The sequence below is a fragment of the Sinocyclocheilus grahami genome, unplaced genomic scaffold, assembly GCF_001515645.1.
Source record: "Sinocyclocheilus grahami isolate Dianchi unplaced genomic scaffold, SAMN03320097.WGS_v1.1 scaffold1877.1, whole genome shotgun sequence".
In the NCBI taxonomy this organism is placed as follows: domain Eukaryota; kingdom Metazoa; phylum Chordata; class Actinopteri; order Cypriniformes; family Cyprinidae; genus Sinocyclocheilus; species Sinocyclocheilus grahami.
The window spans coordinates 63950-79890 of NW_015507056.1; the positions used below are offsets into that span (position 1 = coordinate 63950).

The following is a 15941-nucleotide window of genomic DNA, read 5'->3' on the forward strand; positions in this document are numbered from 1 at the left end:
TGTCAATGAGGTAACGATGACATTCCCAACCATTGTGACTGGTCCATCGAGTACAGCGCTGAGAAAAGTAACATGCATCACGTGACCAGGTGAATATTTTATATCTGAATATTAACAGAACAAAATGCACACTGCTGAGTTAAAAGCATAGACTGTATAAAATAAACAATTATTATGTAAAGCCATCGTGCTTCTTGACCAATAAGAGGCAACGGGTCACATATCCCCGCCCGTTTAGGTTTCATCACGTGACCAGGTGAATACTTTATATCTGAATATTAACAGAACAAAATGCACACTGCTGAGTTAAAAGCATAGACTATATAAAATAAACAATTATTATGTAAAGCCATCGTGCTTCTTGACCAATAAGAGACAACGGGTCACATATCCCCGCCCGTTTAGGTTTCTTTTATTCTAGTTCTACAAAGTGTTGCCAAGTCCGCTGTTTTCCGGCGGAGCTGGGCTACTTTAACACTGTTGCCGCGGGTTGAAGCGACCCCAATAACGTGATATTTAGCCTCTGGAATGCGCATTTTACTAGGGGGACCCTGCATAAAACGTGTATTTTACCCCTCGGGGGCCGGACCCCGATTGGACTAGTTTTGGGCTGATTTTGAGTCGCAATTGCGCGGGGTTTGTTGTCAATACCTGGCAACCCTGTCTGTCAGTAGGTTGGTGAACACTGTGGCCAATAGATAACAGTTGGGTGGTGATCACGTGAAGGTTCAAGTGCAAAGAGCAGACTGTCACCAACCTTAATAAATAACAACCCTTTAGGCAGAACCCGAGCTCCGTGGTGTGGGTCCGCAGAAGTTTGTATCGTGTTTAGTGTGTCACTGCAGAGCTGAATAATGGCAGACAATGGTAATACCGTCTCTCATCACACAATAGTGGTTGATAGAAATGAATAGAAATGATGCTTCTATCAAAACAACGTTAAAGGAAACTACTGCAATCTCACACCTTCTTATCATTTTTACCAAACAAACAAACAAACCTGTCAATGAGGTAACGATGACATTCCCAACCATTGTGACTGGTCCATCGAGTACAGCGCTGAGAAAAGTAACATGCATCACGTGACCAGGTGAATATTTTATATCTGAATATTAACAGAACAAAATGCACACTGCTGAGTTAAAAGCATAGACTATATAAAATAAACAATTATTATGTAAAGCCATCGTGCTTCTTGACCAATAAGAGGCAACGGGTCACATATCCCCGCCCGTTTAGGTTTCTTTTATTCTAGTTCTACAAAGTGTTGCCAAGTCCGCTGTTTTCCGGCGGAGCTGGGCTACTTTAACACTGCTGCCGCGGGTTGAAGCGACCCCAATAACGTGATATTTAGCCTCTGGAATGCGCATTTTACTAGGGGGACCCTGCATAAAACGTGTATTTTACCCCTCGGGGGCCGGACCCCGATTGGACTAGTTTTGGGCTGATTTTGAGTCGCAATTGCGCGGGGTTTGTTGTCAATACCTGGCAACCCTGTCTGTCAGTAGGTTGGTGAACACTGTGGCCAATAGATAACAGTTGGGTGGTGATCACGTGAAGGTTCAAGTGCAAAGAGCAGACTGTCACCAACCTTAATAAATAACAACCCTTTAGGCAGAACCCGAGCTCCGTGGTGTGGGTCCGCAGAAGTTTGTATCGTGTTTAGTGTGTCACTGCAGAGCTGAATAATGGCAGACAGAGATAAGGCGACGGATCAGATGAAACTGTGGAAGGACGGTCGCGGCTCTCAGGTCTGCTGCAGAATTTATCATTTGGATATTATATTCGGTTAAATATGAGCTTGTGCGCTTTAAATAGTTTTAAACCGTTTAATTTAATGATTTATTGCGCTGTGAGGAATTGTGCCAAAGGTCGCATGATTTGTAACGCACCAACACGAAAGTATTTGCTGATATCTTCGTGTTTTAATGTGCAAAACGTCTCTAAATAACACTGAAGTGTTGCGTTGCTTTAATATATATATATATATGTACAATTGCACAATACACTAGTCAGATGCTGGATTGCGTTGTGAAAACTGCATCCCCTACGGTCTTATTTATGTGCGTGGTTGGTTGTTTTGAATCTGTAATGGTTCGCGAGTCAAAATGTACAGAATTAAGCACAAAAACAGATAAGGTTTATTACATAATTTCAGGTGAAATGTATTCGTTGTTGAAGTGGGTCCACAACATAGTTAAACAGCGGAAGACGGACGAGACCCCGCCCCGTCCCACTCCTCTCTAAAGCGATTGGTCAATAACATGATTGACACCTCGCTCAGCGAATCACATTTTTATAAAGCCTGTTACGTTGTGAGAAGCCTTATAGGCCCCTCTCCCTTATGTATTTAACGAGGACACGACAGATAACCTTACTTTACTTCTGCTACAGTTATAACAAGATAAATAACTATTATAGTTGTTTAATCACTATTTTCAGGCCAAATGCCTATAGAATCATATTTGTTTTGCCAGTATAGCTGTATAAAATTAGTTTACATCAGTGTCACACTTTAAAGATGTCAAATTAGTTTTAAATCAATGCAAGTTTAATAAAAAAAATGTAATTATAATGCACTCGTGCAATATAAGAAATAGATTAAATATTTAAATTAAAATATTACTAATAGTATGACATGATTTCAAAGGATTTACTATTGAATAATTATTTATTATGCTGAGTTCAGTGAATAAAATGAATTGGTTTGTTAATTTGTTATTTTAATTAGATTTTGTGTTGCTATTCGGTCTCATTTTGTTTTATTTTCCCAGCGGCCAGATGTCCTGACCACTGGAGCTGGAGTCCCGGTAGGGGACAAGTTAAACTCAATGACGGCGGGTCCGCATGGGCCACTGCTGGTCCAGGATGTGGTTTTTACTGATGAAATGGCCCACTTTGACAGAGAGCGGATACCAGAGAGAGTCGTGCATGCAAAAGGAGCAGGTTTGATTTTTTAAAAATGTTTTTGAAAGTCTCTTATGCCCACCAAAGCTGCAGTAATATTGTGAAATATTATTGTAATTTAAAATGGATGCTTTCTGTTGTAATATATTTTAACATGCGTTTTATTCCTGTGATGCAAAGCTGAATTTTCAGCACCATTACTCCAGTCTTCACTGTCACATGATCCTTCAGAAATCATTCTGAAATGCTAATGTTGTGCTCAAGAAACATTTATTATTATTAATATCAATGTTGAAAAAAAAATGTTTTTGTGGAAACTGTGATACGTTTTTTCAAGATTCTTTGATGAATAGAAAATTCAGAAGAACAGCATTTATATTAAATATAAATATTTCATGTTTCAAAATATTAATGTTTCATTTTGATTAGTTCAATGTGTCCTTGCTGAATAAAAGTATCAATTTCTTAAGGGGGTCGTATGATGCTTTTTTAAAGATCATTATTTTGTGTATTTGGTGTAACAGAATATGTTGCCATGCTTTAATGTTCAAAAAACACATTATTTTTCAAATACTGTACATTATTGTAGGTCCTCTGTGCCCCGCCTCTCTCAAACGCTTCGTTTTCTACAAAGTCCCTCCTTCCGACAAGCGCAGTCTGCTCTAATTGGCCAGCTGACCCAGTGCATTGTGATTGGCCGAACACCACAAGCACGAGTCGGAAATGTTACGCCCCTTACCATAATCGCGAGCGTCATCTTTCAAAATAAATGTAAAGACCGTAAATAATGTCATTAGTTTTACCATCAGTTCAAGCCCCAAAGGGACACAGTAATGATGCAGTCCACAAGCCATGGTTAAGACAGCTGACTCTACTGTGATATGACGCTGTCTCTCTCTCTCTCTCTCTCTCACTTTCTCTCTCTCTCTCTCTTGCTCTCTCTCTCTTCCTCTCTCTCTCTCTCGCTCGCTCGCACGCACACACACACACACACACGATGCGCAAAACTCCGCATTTGAACAGTCAATAGCAAATACTTAAACTAATAACAAAACAGTAGCTGATTCAGAAGCACCAGATTGTCATAGCAAAGTCAGAATGACCTCCTCTCCTAGGTTCACGAAACGGTCGTCCATAAAATGCATTGCTGTTCTGTTGTAAGTAATCTTAAAGATTCGTGAATGCATCTACTTTCGGAAGGCCAAATAAAGTGCTTTTGCTTTCGCCTAGAAACACACAGCGTCTCCCTGACATGCTGCTTCAACACTAACTGCGGTTACTGAAACCACGCCGCCTTTGTTTGCGTGCACATTTGGGCGGCATTATGCTAATATTTCCACATAGTGAGGTAGATATGTGGGGGCATGTTAGAACGAGCCGTTTTAGGAGGCGTGGCAGAATCTTAACTTTGATAAAGAATATCTCTTTGGTTTTGTGACTTTAGTCTTTGCAACTTCAGGGATCTTATCTATGCACAATCAGCTTGTAACACTCCAAAGAGAAAGGAAAACTTGAAATCGCATCATATGACCTCTTTAAGAAAAAATCTTGCTGAAAACCAAGACTGTGCCGCGATTTGATTGGACAGACAGTATTAGTGCACATGAGAGCTGTGTTCTGATTGGATAAACAATAGTGGGACACTTTATAGAGTTTGTATTTGATTGGAAGGAGGGTATGAACTTCAAACTAAATCTTTTCTCTGTCTCTTCACAGGAGCGTTTGGCTACTTCGAAGTGACCCATGACATCACACGCTATTGCAAAGCCAAAGTGTTCGAACATGTGGGAAAGACGACACCCATCGCTGTTCGTTTTTCCACTGTGGGTATGTTTCTGTATGGATATTATAAAATTTCTAGTGGAGTCTGCACTCCGTATGGATCTATTGTTTTGTTGGAATTAATGTTTTCGTAACAGAAGTCACGACGCTCAGGTCTCTGAAACAAAGGTTTTGTAAGAGGGTAAAGAGCACATGCAGAAACTCTGTGACAGGAACATGCTCTCGCTTACATACCTACAAAAAGTATAAAGCACCACCTTTGCACCTTCATAAATGTGTATTTGTTTGTTTATAGCTGGTGAGTCTGGGTCAGCAGATACTGTCCGAGATCCTCGAGGTTTTGCAGTGAAGTTCTACACCGATGAGGGCAACTGGGATCTTACAGGAAACAACACCCCCATCTTTTTTATCAGGGATGCGCTTCTGGTGAGAGACACAATCCGTACGCAGTCCATGGTGTGACATCAAGAGCCTCGTCCCAGTATTAACAGTAGACGTGTGTCCGACTGTGTTTGTAGTTTCCGTCCTTTATCCACTCTCAGAAGCGGAATCCGCAGACTCACGTGAAGGATCCGGATATGGTTTGGGATTTCTGGAGTTTACGTCCTGAATCATTGCATCAGGTACAGCTGCAGAAGTTGCTCACTTTTGCGTTTTCTCATTCCTGTAGAATGTCTCGCTCATGTCGATGTATGCGTATGTGCAGGTGTCTTTTCTGTTCAGCGATCGGGGAATTCCGGATGGCTACCGTCATATGAATGGATATGGATCGCACGCCTTCAAACTGCTCAACGCTCAGGGTCAGTCGGTGTACTGCAAGTTCCACTACAAGGTACTTACTGTTGTTTGTGTACAAAATCTACAGCTCAAAGTGACAAAATCACAGCCAAACAGAACAGATTTGATGTTTAATTGGGGCCAAAAATATTACAACAGCATTAATTTCATATCATTAATGGAGAAAGAAATGCATTCCAAATGTTTTAGACCTCAATGTAAACATAACTTTTTGTTTCCAAGAAGACTTCACCTTTTAATTTAGGGCCCCATTAAATCCATTTCAGTTTATCCCAAATTTGGTGTTTTCCATTTTATTTTTTTCTGAATTCTGTGTTTTAATGATTTAAGAGACATATTATGCCCCTTTTTACAATATGTAATATAAGTCTCTGGTGTCCCCAGAATGTGTCTGTGAATTTCAGCTCAAAATACTAAACACAGATCATTTATTATATCATTTTGAAAATGCCTATTTTGAGTGGAAGCAGAAACACGTTTTTTTTCGGGCCTGTCTCTTTAAATGCAAATGAGCTGCTGCTCCCCGCCCCCTTTTCCAGAATAGAGCTGCGCCATTACAGCTCGTACCTGCTAAAAACATCTGTTTTGGTTCTGATTATCATGTTTATCGTGCTGAAATCATGCGTTTTAAACCATATGAGTTTAAACTTCTGATATAAGGTTTTCTGAGCGCACACATCTGAATCACACGCACAGAAAGCGGCTGTCACAGCATGTCAGTACTAAACTAAGTTCTCATTCACACACAGGTTTACGTTAAAAACACACGTGTTGCAAAAAACAGTTGGTTATGTCTGTGAAGGTAAACCGCTGGGAAATAAATCGCATGTTTATTTTAGATCTGTGTGGTAGCAGCAAAATACATTAAATAAATCAATAAATCCACTGCTTTCTTGTCTCCTCTGAGGCTGGGACTCTAAACCGCTGGGAAATAAATCGCATGTTTATTTTAGATCTGTGTGGTAGCAGCAAAATACATTAAATAAATCAATAAATCCACTGCTCTCGTCTCCTCTGAGGCTGGGACTGTAAACAGTGTTCTGTGCTCATCTGTGCAGCCAAAGACAGAACAGTTAGCATGTTTTGCTCAAACTTTCACCATGGCATTAGAGCTAGTACACCGTTGTCGCTTGCGAAAACACAATAACGGTGCCATGGCTGTAAACTTACAAATTAAGGGGCGGTAATATTATAATGAGATCCCTTTGCCACGTCACCAAGGGAGCGAAATCAGACGCGTTCGTTTTCTCAGACGCTTGCAGAAAAGGCTTCCCAAAACATAGTTACTGGGTTAATCTTTTTCACGTTTCCTTGGTTGGTAGATGCACCGGGGACCTGATTATAGCACTTCAAACCTGGAAAAGTCCGATTTTCATGATATGTCACCTTTAATACAAATGTATCATCAAAAATCATCTATTGAAAAGAATTCATAAAACAATTTAATCAAGAATTTAAAATGTAATCAATTTAAATTATAATTAATTTACAACAAAAAAAAACTGCACAACAACTTGTATACTGTATGAATAAAGGCATGGCTGTAAAGTGTTTAGGTTGTATGATATTCTTTAGTAATAATAACAGTCAATGTCATGTTTTAGTTCATTTTATTATCACTCTTTCTTGTCTTTCAGACTGATCAGGGCATTAAGAATTTGACCGTTCAAGAGGCTGATCGTCTGGCTTCCTCCGACCCGGATTTCTCCATCAGAGATCTCTACAATGCCATCTCCAACGGCAACTTCCCATCCTGGACTTTCTACATCCAAGTCATGACCTTTGAGCAGGCGGAGAACTGGAAGTGGAATCCGTTTGATTTGACTAAGGTATCCGCATCCCAGAATGCACCTCAAGACACTATGCTACACTAGTGGTTCTCAACCTCTTTGACTTCAAGGCTCCCTTTGTCCAAAACAATATTTGAAGGCCCTCCTATTTGGGCTGATATGTACCTCTAGTACACAAAAAAATAAAACAATGGCAAAAGCACTCAAAATGATTAAAACATATATAAAACAAATAAAAAAATCTATAATAGTATCTCAGTTATTCTAGAATAACACTGTTTCTGATGTAGTAAAATGTCAGTTTAATGTTGTCTGTCTTTTTTTTTTTTTTTTTTTAGCTTTTTAAGGTTACCACAACATTAATTTAAAATAAATTATGTGTAACGTATAAGTATTAAAAAAATATTTAAATAATGTTTATGACTTAATGGGACCTTCATGGAAGTTTGCTGAGGCCCCCTAATGGGCCCGGGCCTCCTGGTTGAGAACCACTGCACTACACTAATGTCTTGCTTTGGTCACTACACAATTCCTATTCTTCCATTTGTGTTCTTTTATAGTTTTGATGAAATAACTCGTTCTTCATAACAAAGAATGAGATGTAGGTGTGCCCATCCCAATGACTGGCTCTGTATCTTTCAGGTTTGGCCCCATAAAGACTTCCCTCTGATTCCTGTGGGACGCCTCGTGTTGAACCGAAACCCTGTCAACTATTTCGCTGAGGTCGAGCAGCTGGCGTTTGATCCCAGTAACATGCCTCCCGGTGTTGAGCCCAGCCCGGACAAGATGCTGCAGGTATGTTTGTACTAATGTGTCTCACAACTTATTAAGCAACCTACCCAGACACATTTCATAGGTTCGTTTGCACAAGCTTAAAATGCACAAAAGGATGCTTGTTCACTATTTTGTCCTTGAGCAAGGCACTTAAGCTCTGCGTGCTTGTAATAAGCGTCCTGTAAATCACTTTGGATTAAAGTGTCAGTGACTTATAACTAATTGCAAGAATGTTGCTAAATACTGTAATTGCTCAATTTTGTTGCCACAGGGGCGTCTATTCTCATATCCAGACACACATAGACATCGGCTTGGAGCGAATTACCTCCAACTGCCTGTCAACTGCCCCTACCGCACCCATGTGGCAAACTACCAGAGAGACGGACCCATGTGCATGTACGACAACCAGGGTGAGTGACACACACTCCAAACACGGCAGAACAAAAAATGGGATGTCAAATGCTTTGTTTGGTTTTGAGTTAGAGATGGTATTAGTCTCTTAAAAGTGAGTCAGATGAACAATGCAACATCTGTCTGGAATGCCTGATGTGACCCAAACTTGCATTTCATTGTTCATTGAATTTTGTGGCAAAACAACAGCAGTTCATCTCCTGTCCTGCAGGGGGGGCTCCTAACTACTTCCCCAACAGCTTCAGTGCTCCTGAGACCCAGCCACGCTTCATCGAGTCCAAGTGTAAAGTGTCTCCTGATGTGGCCCGATACAACAGCGCAGACGATGACAATGTGGCCCAGGTTTGTTGGTGAACGTGTGTGTGCATCTGTGTATGGATAATCACAAGTATGGTGAGTTCTAATCCTGCTCTGATGCATTCTGCAGGTGCGCACGTTTTTCACGGAGGTGTTGAACGAAGCCGAGCGAGAGCGTCTGTGTCAGAACATGGCCGGCCACCTGAAAGGAACTCAACTGTTTATTCAGAAACGCATGGTATGAGGTTTTGTTTTTGGTCCTGTGAGATTTTTCACTCTCGTAAATCTCATGACAGCTAGTCAAACTTCTCATTAGCAGTTTTTCAGGAATATATAAACATGCCTAGAAAAAAACCCATTTGTTTCTGAATGATTCAGATGGATTTTTGTAATTTTTGCAGGTGCAAAACCTGATGGCCGTTCACCCCGATTACGGCACTCGCGTTCAAAGACTCCTGGATAAATACAACGCTGAAGGGAAAAAGGTAGAAAACATTCTATCAGTCTCACACACATTCATGTACACGGAAAAAATTAAGAAAAAATGTTGCTTAGAAATTGCAAGTAAATTGTACAATTAATTACAAAGAAATGGCAAGTACAATAAATAGACTAAAGACTAAAATAGACTTTTCTTGGAAAATGTACTCCAATAATCTATTATTTACAGTTTTGAAGATTGAAGTTAATTTAGTGCGTGTCAAAATGGTTATAGTTCATTATTAAGTTGAATTATTATAACTATGAGTAAAACCATAAAAAATGTTACTTGAAATAGTTAACTCAATGAAAATATAAAAAGCTGAAATAAAACATAATAGTATATGTTTAAAAAAATACTGTATGTATTAAAAAAAACACGCACAACAAAATTAAACTAAAACGAAAATGTAAATGAATAATATAAAAATAAAATACAAATTCAGAATATTACAAAAATTATAATAGCATTTCAATGGTACTAAAATTATATGAAAGCTTATTTTGGGCAAAAGGGCACAATTCTGACTTTTTTTCTCTCTCTCTGAATTTTTAGTTTATCTTGCAATTCTATTTTTTCCCTTCATTTTTAGACACCTGACCTTTAGACATGCAGAATTTTGAGGAAAAAAAGTCAGAATTGCAAGATAAAAAGTCAAAATTTCCTTCTTTTTTTTTTCTGTGGTGGAAATAAACTTTATTTTATAATTATTTTCTCTGTCTTCTTTATCTCTCCAGAACACTATTCATGTTTATACACGTAGTGGACCATCCGCTGTGGCCGCAGCTTCTAAGATGTGATTTCAAAGTGCCGCCTCTCTGCGCACACACACACACATTCATTCTCTTATAGAGTCAGGATGTTTAATTCATTCCATGTGTACTGTAGAAATAGACATCATATCTAATATGGCCAATTCACAACACAAGTGGTATTAGCAAATGCTGCACTGATTCCTTAATCATGATTAATGCTGTCAAACCAAATGGAGGCCTTGGATTCATATGCAAGTTAAAATGATGTTGCCATTAAGTTCTAACGTGAAAAATGGTCAATATATTAACAATTATTCCAAGATTTATGTATTTTTATAATCGAAACGTTTGCAAACATGTTTTTTTTTTTTGTGAACATTGTTTTAATTGATTATCGGTGTGCTCAATTTCTCTTCCCATTCTTTTTGTCCTTTAAACACACACACGCGCACACACACAAACACACACACACAAAATCCAGTTCCTCAATAACACTGTCCTTGGAGAAGTGACATCATTTTGGTAGGAAAAACTCACAAAAATATGTGCATCACATATTCCATCTTATTATTATCAGGGTTATTATGTAACTATGTAAAAGTAAAATTAAAACCAGTGGGAAATTTTTTTTTTGTTGCCAAGACAACATTTTTCATTTTAATTTAGTTTAACTTGTACTAAATTAACTAAAAGTAAAACTTAATAAAAACAATAAAGAGAAAAAAATCTAGTAAAAATAACAAGACACACAGGAAAATTACTAAAACTTCAGCTTAACGTCAAATAAAAACAAAATATAATTATGATTCAGAATATTAATAAAAAGTATAATTATACCTCAATACTACATTAACAGTTATAATAGGATATAATAATTATATTAAATGTTTCTCACATTCATTTCTATAATGTAAAATTAGTTGAGACCCTTAAGCAATGACCAACTTTTGTGTGCGTTTTACAAGAAAATACAAGTCTTTCTTCTTAAAAATTGCATGTTTATTTCTACACTTATCTTTTTTTTTTTTCAGTGTGCTTTTACATATTTTTCATACTTTTGTGTTATCACTTTAAAGTTTCTGTTCCTGAGGTTAACCAGAAAATATCATTCATTTTAATTACAAAGCTCAAATTTGATTACGTAACAATATTTACCCAGATCATACTGTTATGCTGGATGTGTGCTCTTACTGTGAAGCTACAAGACGTTTGGTGATAGTTCTGGTAAGACCCCAGTCCACACAGTGCATGTATGCTTATAAAGGTGTTGAGAACAATAGCCTGTTATTTTATATTATATCTTTACCAGGCTGGAAAAAACACAAAGTGGATGAGACACAACATAAGTTTATATGTACACATTTATTGAAGGAACTTCTTTGCAATGACAAATATGGCTCAGGAATGTGATTTTGCTCAAGAAAAAAAAAAAAAAGCTACATTTTCTACCACAAAGAGAAAAAACAATAAATAAATAACTTTGGTCGTTACAAAACATATACATGCGGATATATATATTACACAACAATAAATAGGTTTACTTGTCCTGACTTTAATTTAAAGTTACTTTTCAGTTGTACACTGTAAAGAGCGACCAGAGCTGCTCCTATACGGTTAAACCACACAAACAGCAGTGAATAAATACCAGAGTCACATAAGAATAAATTCCAGAGTCACATAAGAATAAATTCCAGAGTCACATAAGAATAAATTCCAGAGTCACATAAGAACAAATTCCAGAGTCACATAATTCCAGAGTCACATAAGAATAAACTCCAGAGTCACATAAGAATAAATACCAGAGACACATAAGAACAAATTCCAGAGTCACATAAGAATAAATTCCAGAGACACATAAGAATAAATACCAGAGTCACATAAGAACGTGAGTCAGACTCGGAGACGTCATTACTTCCGGCGTTTTCCCGCCACCGCTTCGTGACTCACACTAGTGCGATTTTTTCCCCCCCAGAGGACGTGTTTTTACTCCATGTTTCTGCTTTCTTTATGGACCCGGTCCATTTTCTTTCGCTTTCCATAAAAGTCTACACGAGAAGAAATTCACAACATTGAAAACATGAACACTGTATGATAATATATTACGTTATATGACTAGTATTACTGCTTACCTGTAATGCGCATGTCTGCGAGGCTCTCCGTCTGGACGCGAGCGACTGTCTTGCGAGATAACTTTCTCCGGTTACACTTGTTTGGCTGGTTCTTTTGGTTCAGAACTATCACTGAAGGACCCCCACATTTTGGGGGAACTTGTGTGATATTTTGTGTCGTGGGAAAGTCCACCAAAGGCCTCTTTGGCAGGGCAGTGCTCTCTCTGTAAAGCCCCGGACAGTCCTCCGCTCGACTTTCCTCCCATTTTAAATCCCCATCCAGCGGCCGCCCTTCGCCGAAATTGAAGTTCCACCTCAGCTGATCTCGTTCGGATATTTCGCGAAGTTTGGAAGACAAGTCTCGCTTCAGCTCGTCGTGATCCACAGGTCCGAACAGATTTCGGCACGTTTCCGTGCGCTTCGCTGGCGGGAGGGTCTCTGCGCTCCTCTGAGGAGCGGGTCTCCTTCGGGTCAGTCTTTCCCCGGCGACGGCGGACATCGTCGATAGTGCCCAAATGCAGAATAAAACGAGCCAAATGGGTGTGAGGGCAAAAAAGTCAGTGTGAATTACAACACACGTCGTTAGAAATGGTAAAGCTCTAGATCTGGCCGTGATTTCTTTAATCTCGTCAGATTTAAAGTCCTGCGCCTCAGCGGTGTGAAACCGCACGCTCCTCTCCTATTGGTCAACATCCTCAACTCCTGTGGTTTTGTTGCTAGACCCGCCTCTACTCGCCTGTGATTGGCTAGACCCGCATGTAGTCAGCTGTGATTGGTTGTGTACCTTGCTGCCATACGCGTTTGTTTTAAATGTATAATTTTAGCGCCTCCCCCCCCCAGCCACACATTGCACCACCTGAAGTGAAATACATTAAAATAACAGTCGAATTAAACAGTATTTATAATCCAATACATCAAATAGCTATCAAAAAGTGTTAAATCAGATGCTATTTCTAAAGAATATGTGTAGTCTGTCATATACAAAATTAATTGGACAGTTTGATTGGAATAAAAGTAAAACACAATAAAAACATTCTATTCAAGTAACTTTTACTTCGATTTTTAAAATGTTCCCATAAAAATGTATCATATTTAATTTTTAACACGTTCTTCACTGACACTGTTTCGTCTTTGTTAAACAAGTAACTTCAGTATAAATTATTTTATGATGATATTCGTATAAATTATTTACATTTTGAAGCAACGTGTTTATTTCACGCTTTTAAAGACATAATAATTTATATTTTTGCCATGGATTTAATATTTAATATTAAAATATTGGACAAGAAAAAAAACTATAAAATACATTGATTAAAGGATTTAAAAGGGGAAAAACTAAATCAGTGCTTTTTTAGTATATACATTTATATTATTATGAAATTAGAAACTTATGATAAAATGATAAAAGTATACATTTTTCAGTTCAGTGTTAATGTGACCTTTATTAATTTATGTTATCATGAAATCGGAAACTTAAAATAAAATTATAAAAGTATAAACTTTCCAGTTCAGTGTTAATGTGAGCTTCGCATAACAAAAAGAAAAGGGTTGAAAATCTTGTATAAAAATCAACCCCTGAGTCTCGAGTCCGTAGTTTAAATATAAAAACAAGAGAAATGATTCGTTTCTGTTGAGTAGTTGCACTTTGTGTTTGTGAATAGTGCAACAGCGCCCCCTTTTGATCACAGTGTAGTAGTACGTTAAACAAACTTTGAGGCAAATCTAAATAAGATCAGATAAGAAGTTAACGACCTTGTTAATTGTTGGCTTCAGTCATCATATTTATAGTCTGTAACCTGTATGTCTAGTGGACAAATGAGACTCCTGAAACAAATACATACAAATATCCAGAATTTTTTCGGTGCAATCTTGCTCCTCAACAAGCAGACATCCTCCTGGGACCCAGGCACAGACTTTTGTCCTCTGTAGAGGACATTATATTTTAGTCATTTCTCTGAGACCATACATGCCACAGTTTTAAGTCTGGATGTTTTGTACAGAACACATTCGTTTTTAGAGATATGAAAAGTTTGGAAGCTTGATCATAAACACTCCCTCTCCTTGGTCTTTAAAAATGACTGATATTATACCTAATACATGCATCGTTTCATTTGCTAACAAGAAATTGTATAATATTCTCTCCTTTGCTGCCAGAAAAAATATTTTACTTAATTGGATTAGTGATAAATCTCCATCGCTTAAAGGTTGGCATAAGATAATTTTTGAACTGATCCCCCTGGAGCATCTTACCTATGTATTACATCAAAAAACAGGCCTGGTTTATAAAGTCTGGACTCCATATCTGGACTATATGGAACCTCATCTTCACCCTATTATACTACAAGGAATATTGTAATTGTGTAACTGTCTGGACATTTAACTTTTCTGCCCTATTCATTTTTTCCCCCTTCTTTCCCTAATCTGTTATATATGGGGTAGTCCTGTTTTATTTAATAAAAAGACTGATATTGACAGAATGATCAAAATTAGCGCTCTTAAGGAAATATGATAATTTTGGGGAAACGCAATAAGTCAATAGGGAAAGAAATATATCAATATTCCCATGAAATATGAGATATTCATATGAAAATGTCGCCAAGTTATTGCTCCCATTACAACACTTCTTTTTCATTGGTTCATGAAAACCATTTCATGGTTTGCCCCAAGAACAATATGCAAATGAGATGCAATGTGTACAGTAGATACATTGAGTGGAAATACCAATTTATGGACATTTTACTCACATATTCCATAAAGTACAGTATATATCAAATCATTCTGTTATGTCATAACATTGAGAATCATCCTTGTACAAAGTTTGGCTAAAAATAGCCTGAAACCTAAAAACTGGTGAAAAAAAATAAAACTGTTTTTGCCTATACATGCCTTTTCGTGTCTTTTTTTTTTTTTTGAATAACTTAGTCTTGGCATCCTCTACTACAAAGGACATAGAATAAAATATGAATAAAATATCGTTTTTCAAAAAAAAAAATTCTCCATTTGTTTCTTATGCTCCAACCAATGTAATGACATAAAAAACCTACAAAATTCACAAAACCTTTTGTTTTATGGTTCTCATGAGGATATTGTGAAGGTGAAACACAAACTGACTAACAAAAGGATTTTAGTGAAATATACTATTAACATAAATTATTATTTTATCAAAAAAGAAAAAAACATGCAGGCGGGACTTGGTTCAGTTGCATGCTGCATTGGGAAGGTTACTTTGGAAATTTAATAAATTACAGATTACAAGTTATATTTAAAATGTAATAAGTAGTGTAACTTTCAATTTGTAACTGATTAAATTTGATTACTTTTCTACATTTCTAACAAATGTTTTCAACTGTTAATCATTTTCAAACATTTATAGCAGGCAGGGTTAACATTACAGTATAGTGCTCAACAGACTTCCAGAATCCTTCATCACTTGAATTAAGATTATAATAATTTAATTTGAAAACACAGCCACCACAGAATCAGACTTTAGCACCTCGTTTTACTTTGAGATCTTTTAGAGGTTAAATAAAGATGTAAAATCACAAGGTATAGTTTAATAGTTATGCTACTGAGCTTGAAATCAAATCTTTGCATAGCTATGACAGAAAACACTGCCATCTAACAATGCTTTTGGAAAAAAACAGCTAATCTTAAAAAAATAAAGCATACATAAACCAAAATAGGAAATAAAACAGTTATCAAATAAGCATGTGTCCTATTCTGTGTCCTCAGCTCCTGAAACTTTGGTGTCTCATATTTTAGAGCAGTCAGTGCAATTTGGGAAAGAAAATTGTATTGAAAATAAAATTACGAAATAAATGTAGTTACATATAATTAG

General features: G+C 37.3%; 2 protein-coding genes across 4 annotated transcripts; one reads left to right on the top strand and one right to left on the bottom strand.

Moving 5' to 3' along the window:
- Nucleotides 1-1532: 1532 nt before the first annotated feature.
- LOC107573156 (catalase-like) lies at nt 1533-15759 on the top strand. Of its 3 annotated transcripts, none has more exons than XR_001607452.1 (14): nt 1533-1751; nt 2775-2946; nt 4624-4734; nt 4985-5115; nt 5208-5312; nt 5396-5521; nt 7125-7316; nt 7920-8072; nt 8323-8461; nt 8674-8804; nt 8890-8997; nt 9161-9244; nt 9978-10261; nt 15748-15759. XR_001607452.1 is itself a non-coding variant. In XM_016259604.1 (14 exons), the coding sequence occupies exons 1-13, from the start codon at nt 1689-1691 to the stop codon at nt 10038-10040; spliced, it is 1578 nt and encodes a 525-aa protein (XP_016115090.1). In that variant the 5' UTR covers nt 1533-1688; the 3' UTR covers nt 10041-10076; nt 10448-10470. The 3 variants fall into 3 exon arrangements, 2 of the variants coding, with proteins under 2 accessions (XP_016115090.1, XP_016115091.1); XM_016259604.1 differs by lacking the exon at nt 15748-15759 and adding an exon at nt 10448-10470 and having other exon boundaries at nt 9978-10076; XM_016259605.1 differs by lacking the exon at nt 15748-15759 and adding an exon at nt 10445-10463 and having other exon boundaries at nt 9978-10077.
- Nucleotides 11853-12772, bottom strand: LOC107573157 (cyclin-dependent kinase inhibitor 1C-like). The gene is made up of 2 exons (XM_016259607.1): nt 12125-12772; nt 11853-12040 (listed from the first exon to the last, which is right to left on the bottom strand). The coding sequence occupies exons 1-2, from the start codon at nt 12600-12602 to the stop codon at nt 11979-11981; spliced, it is 540 nt and encodes a 179-aa protein (XP_016115093.1). The 5' UTR covers nt 12603-12772; the 3' UTR covers nt 11853-11978.
- Nucleotides 15760-15941: the final 182 nt, after the last annotated feature.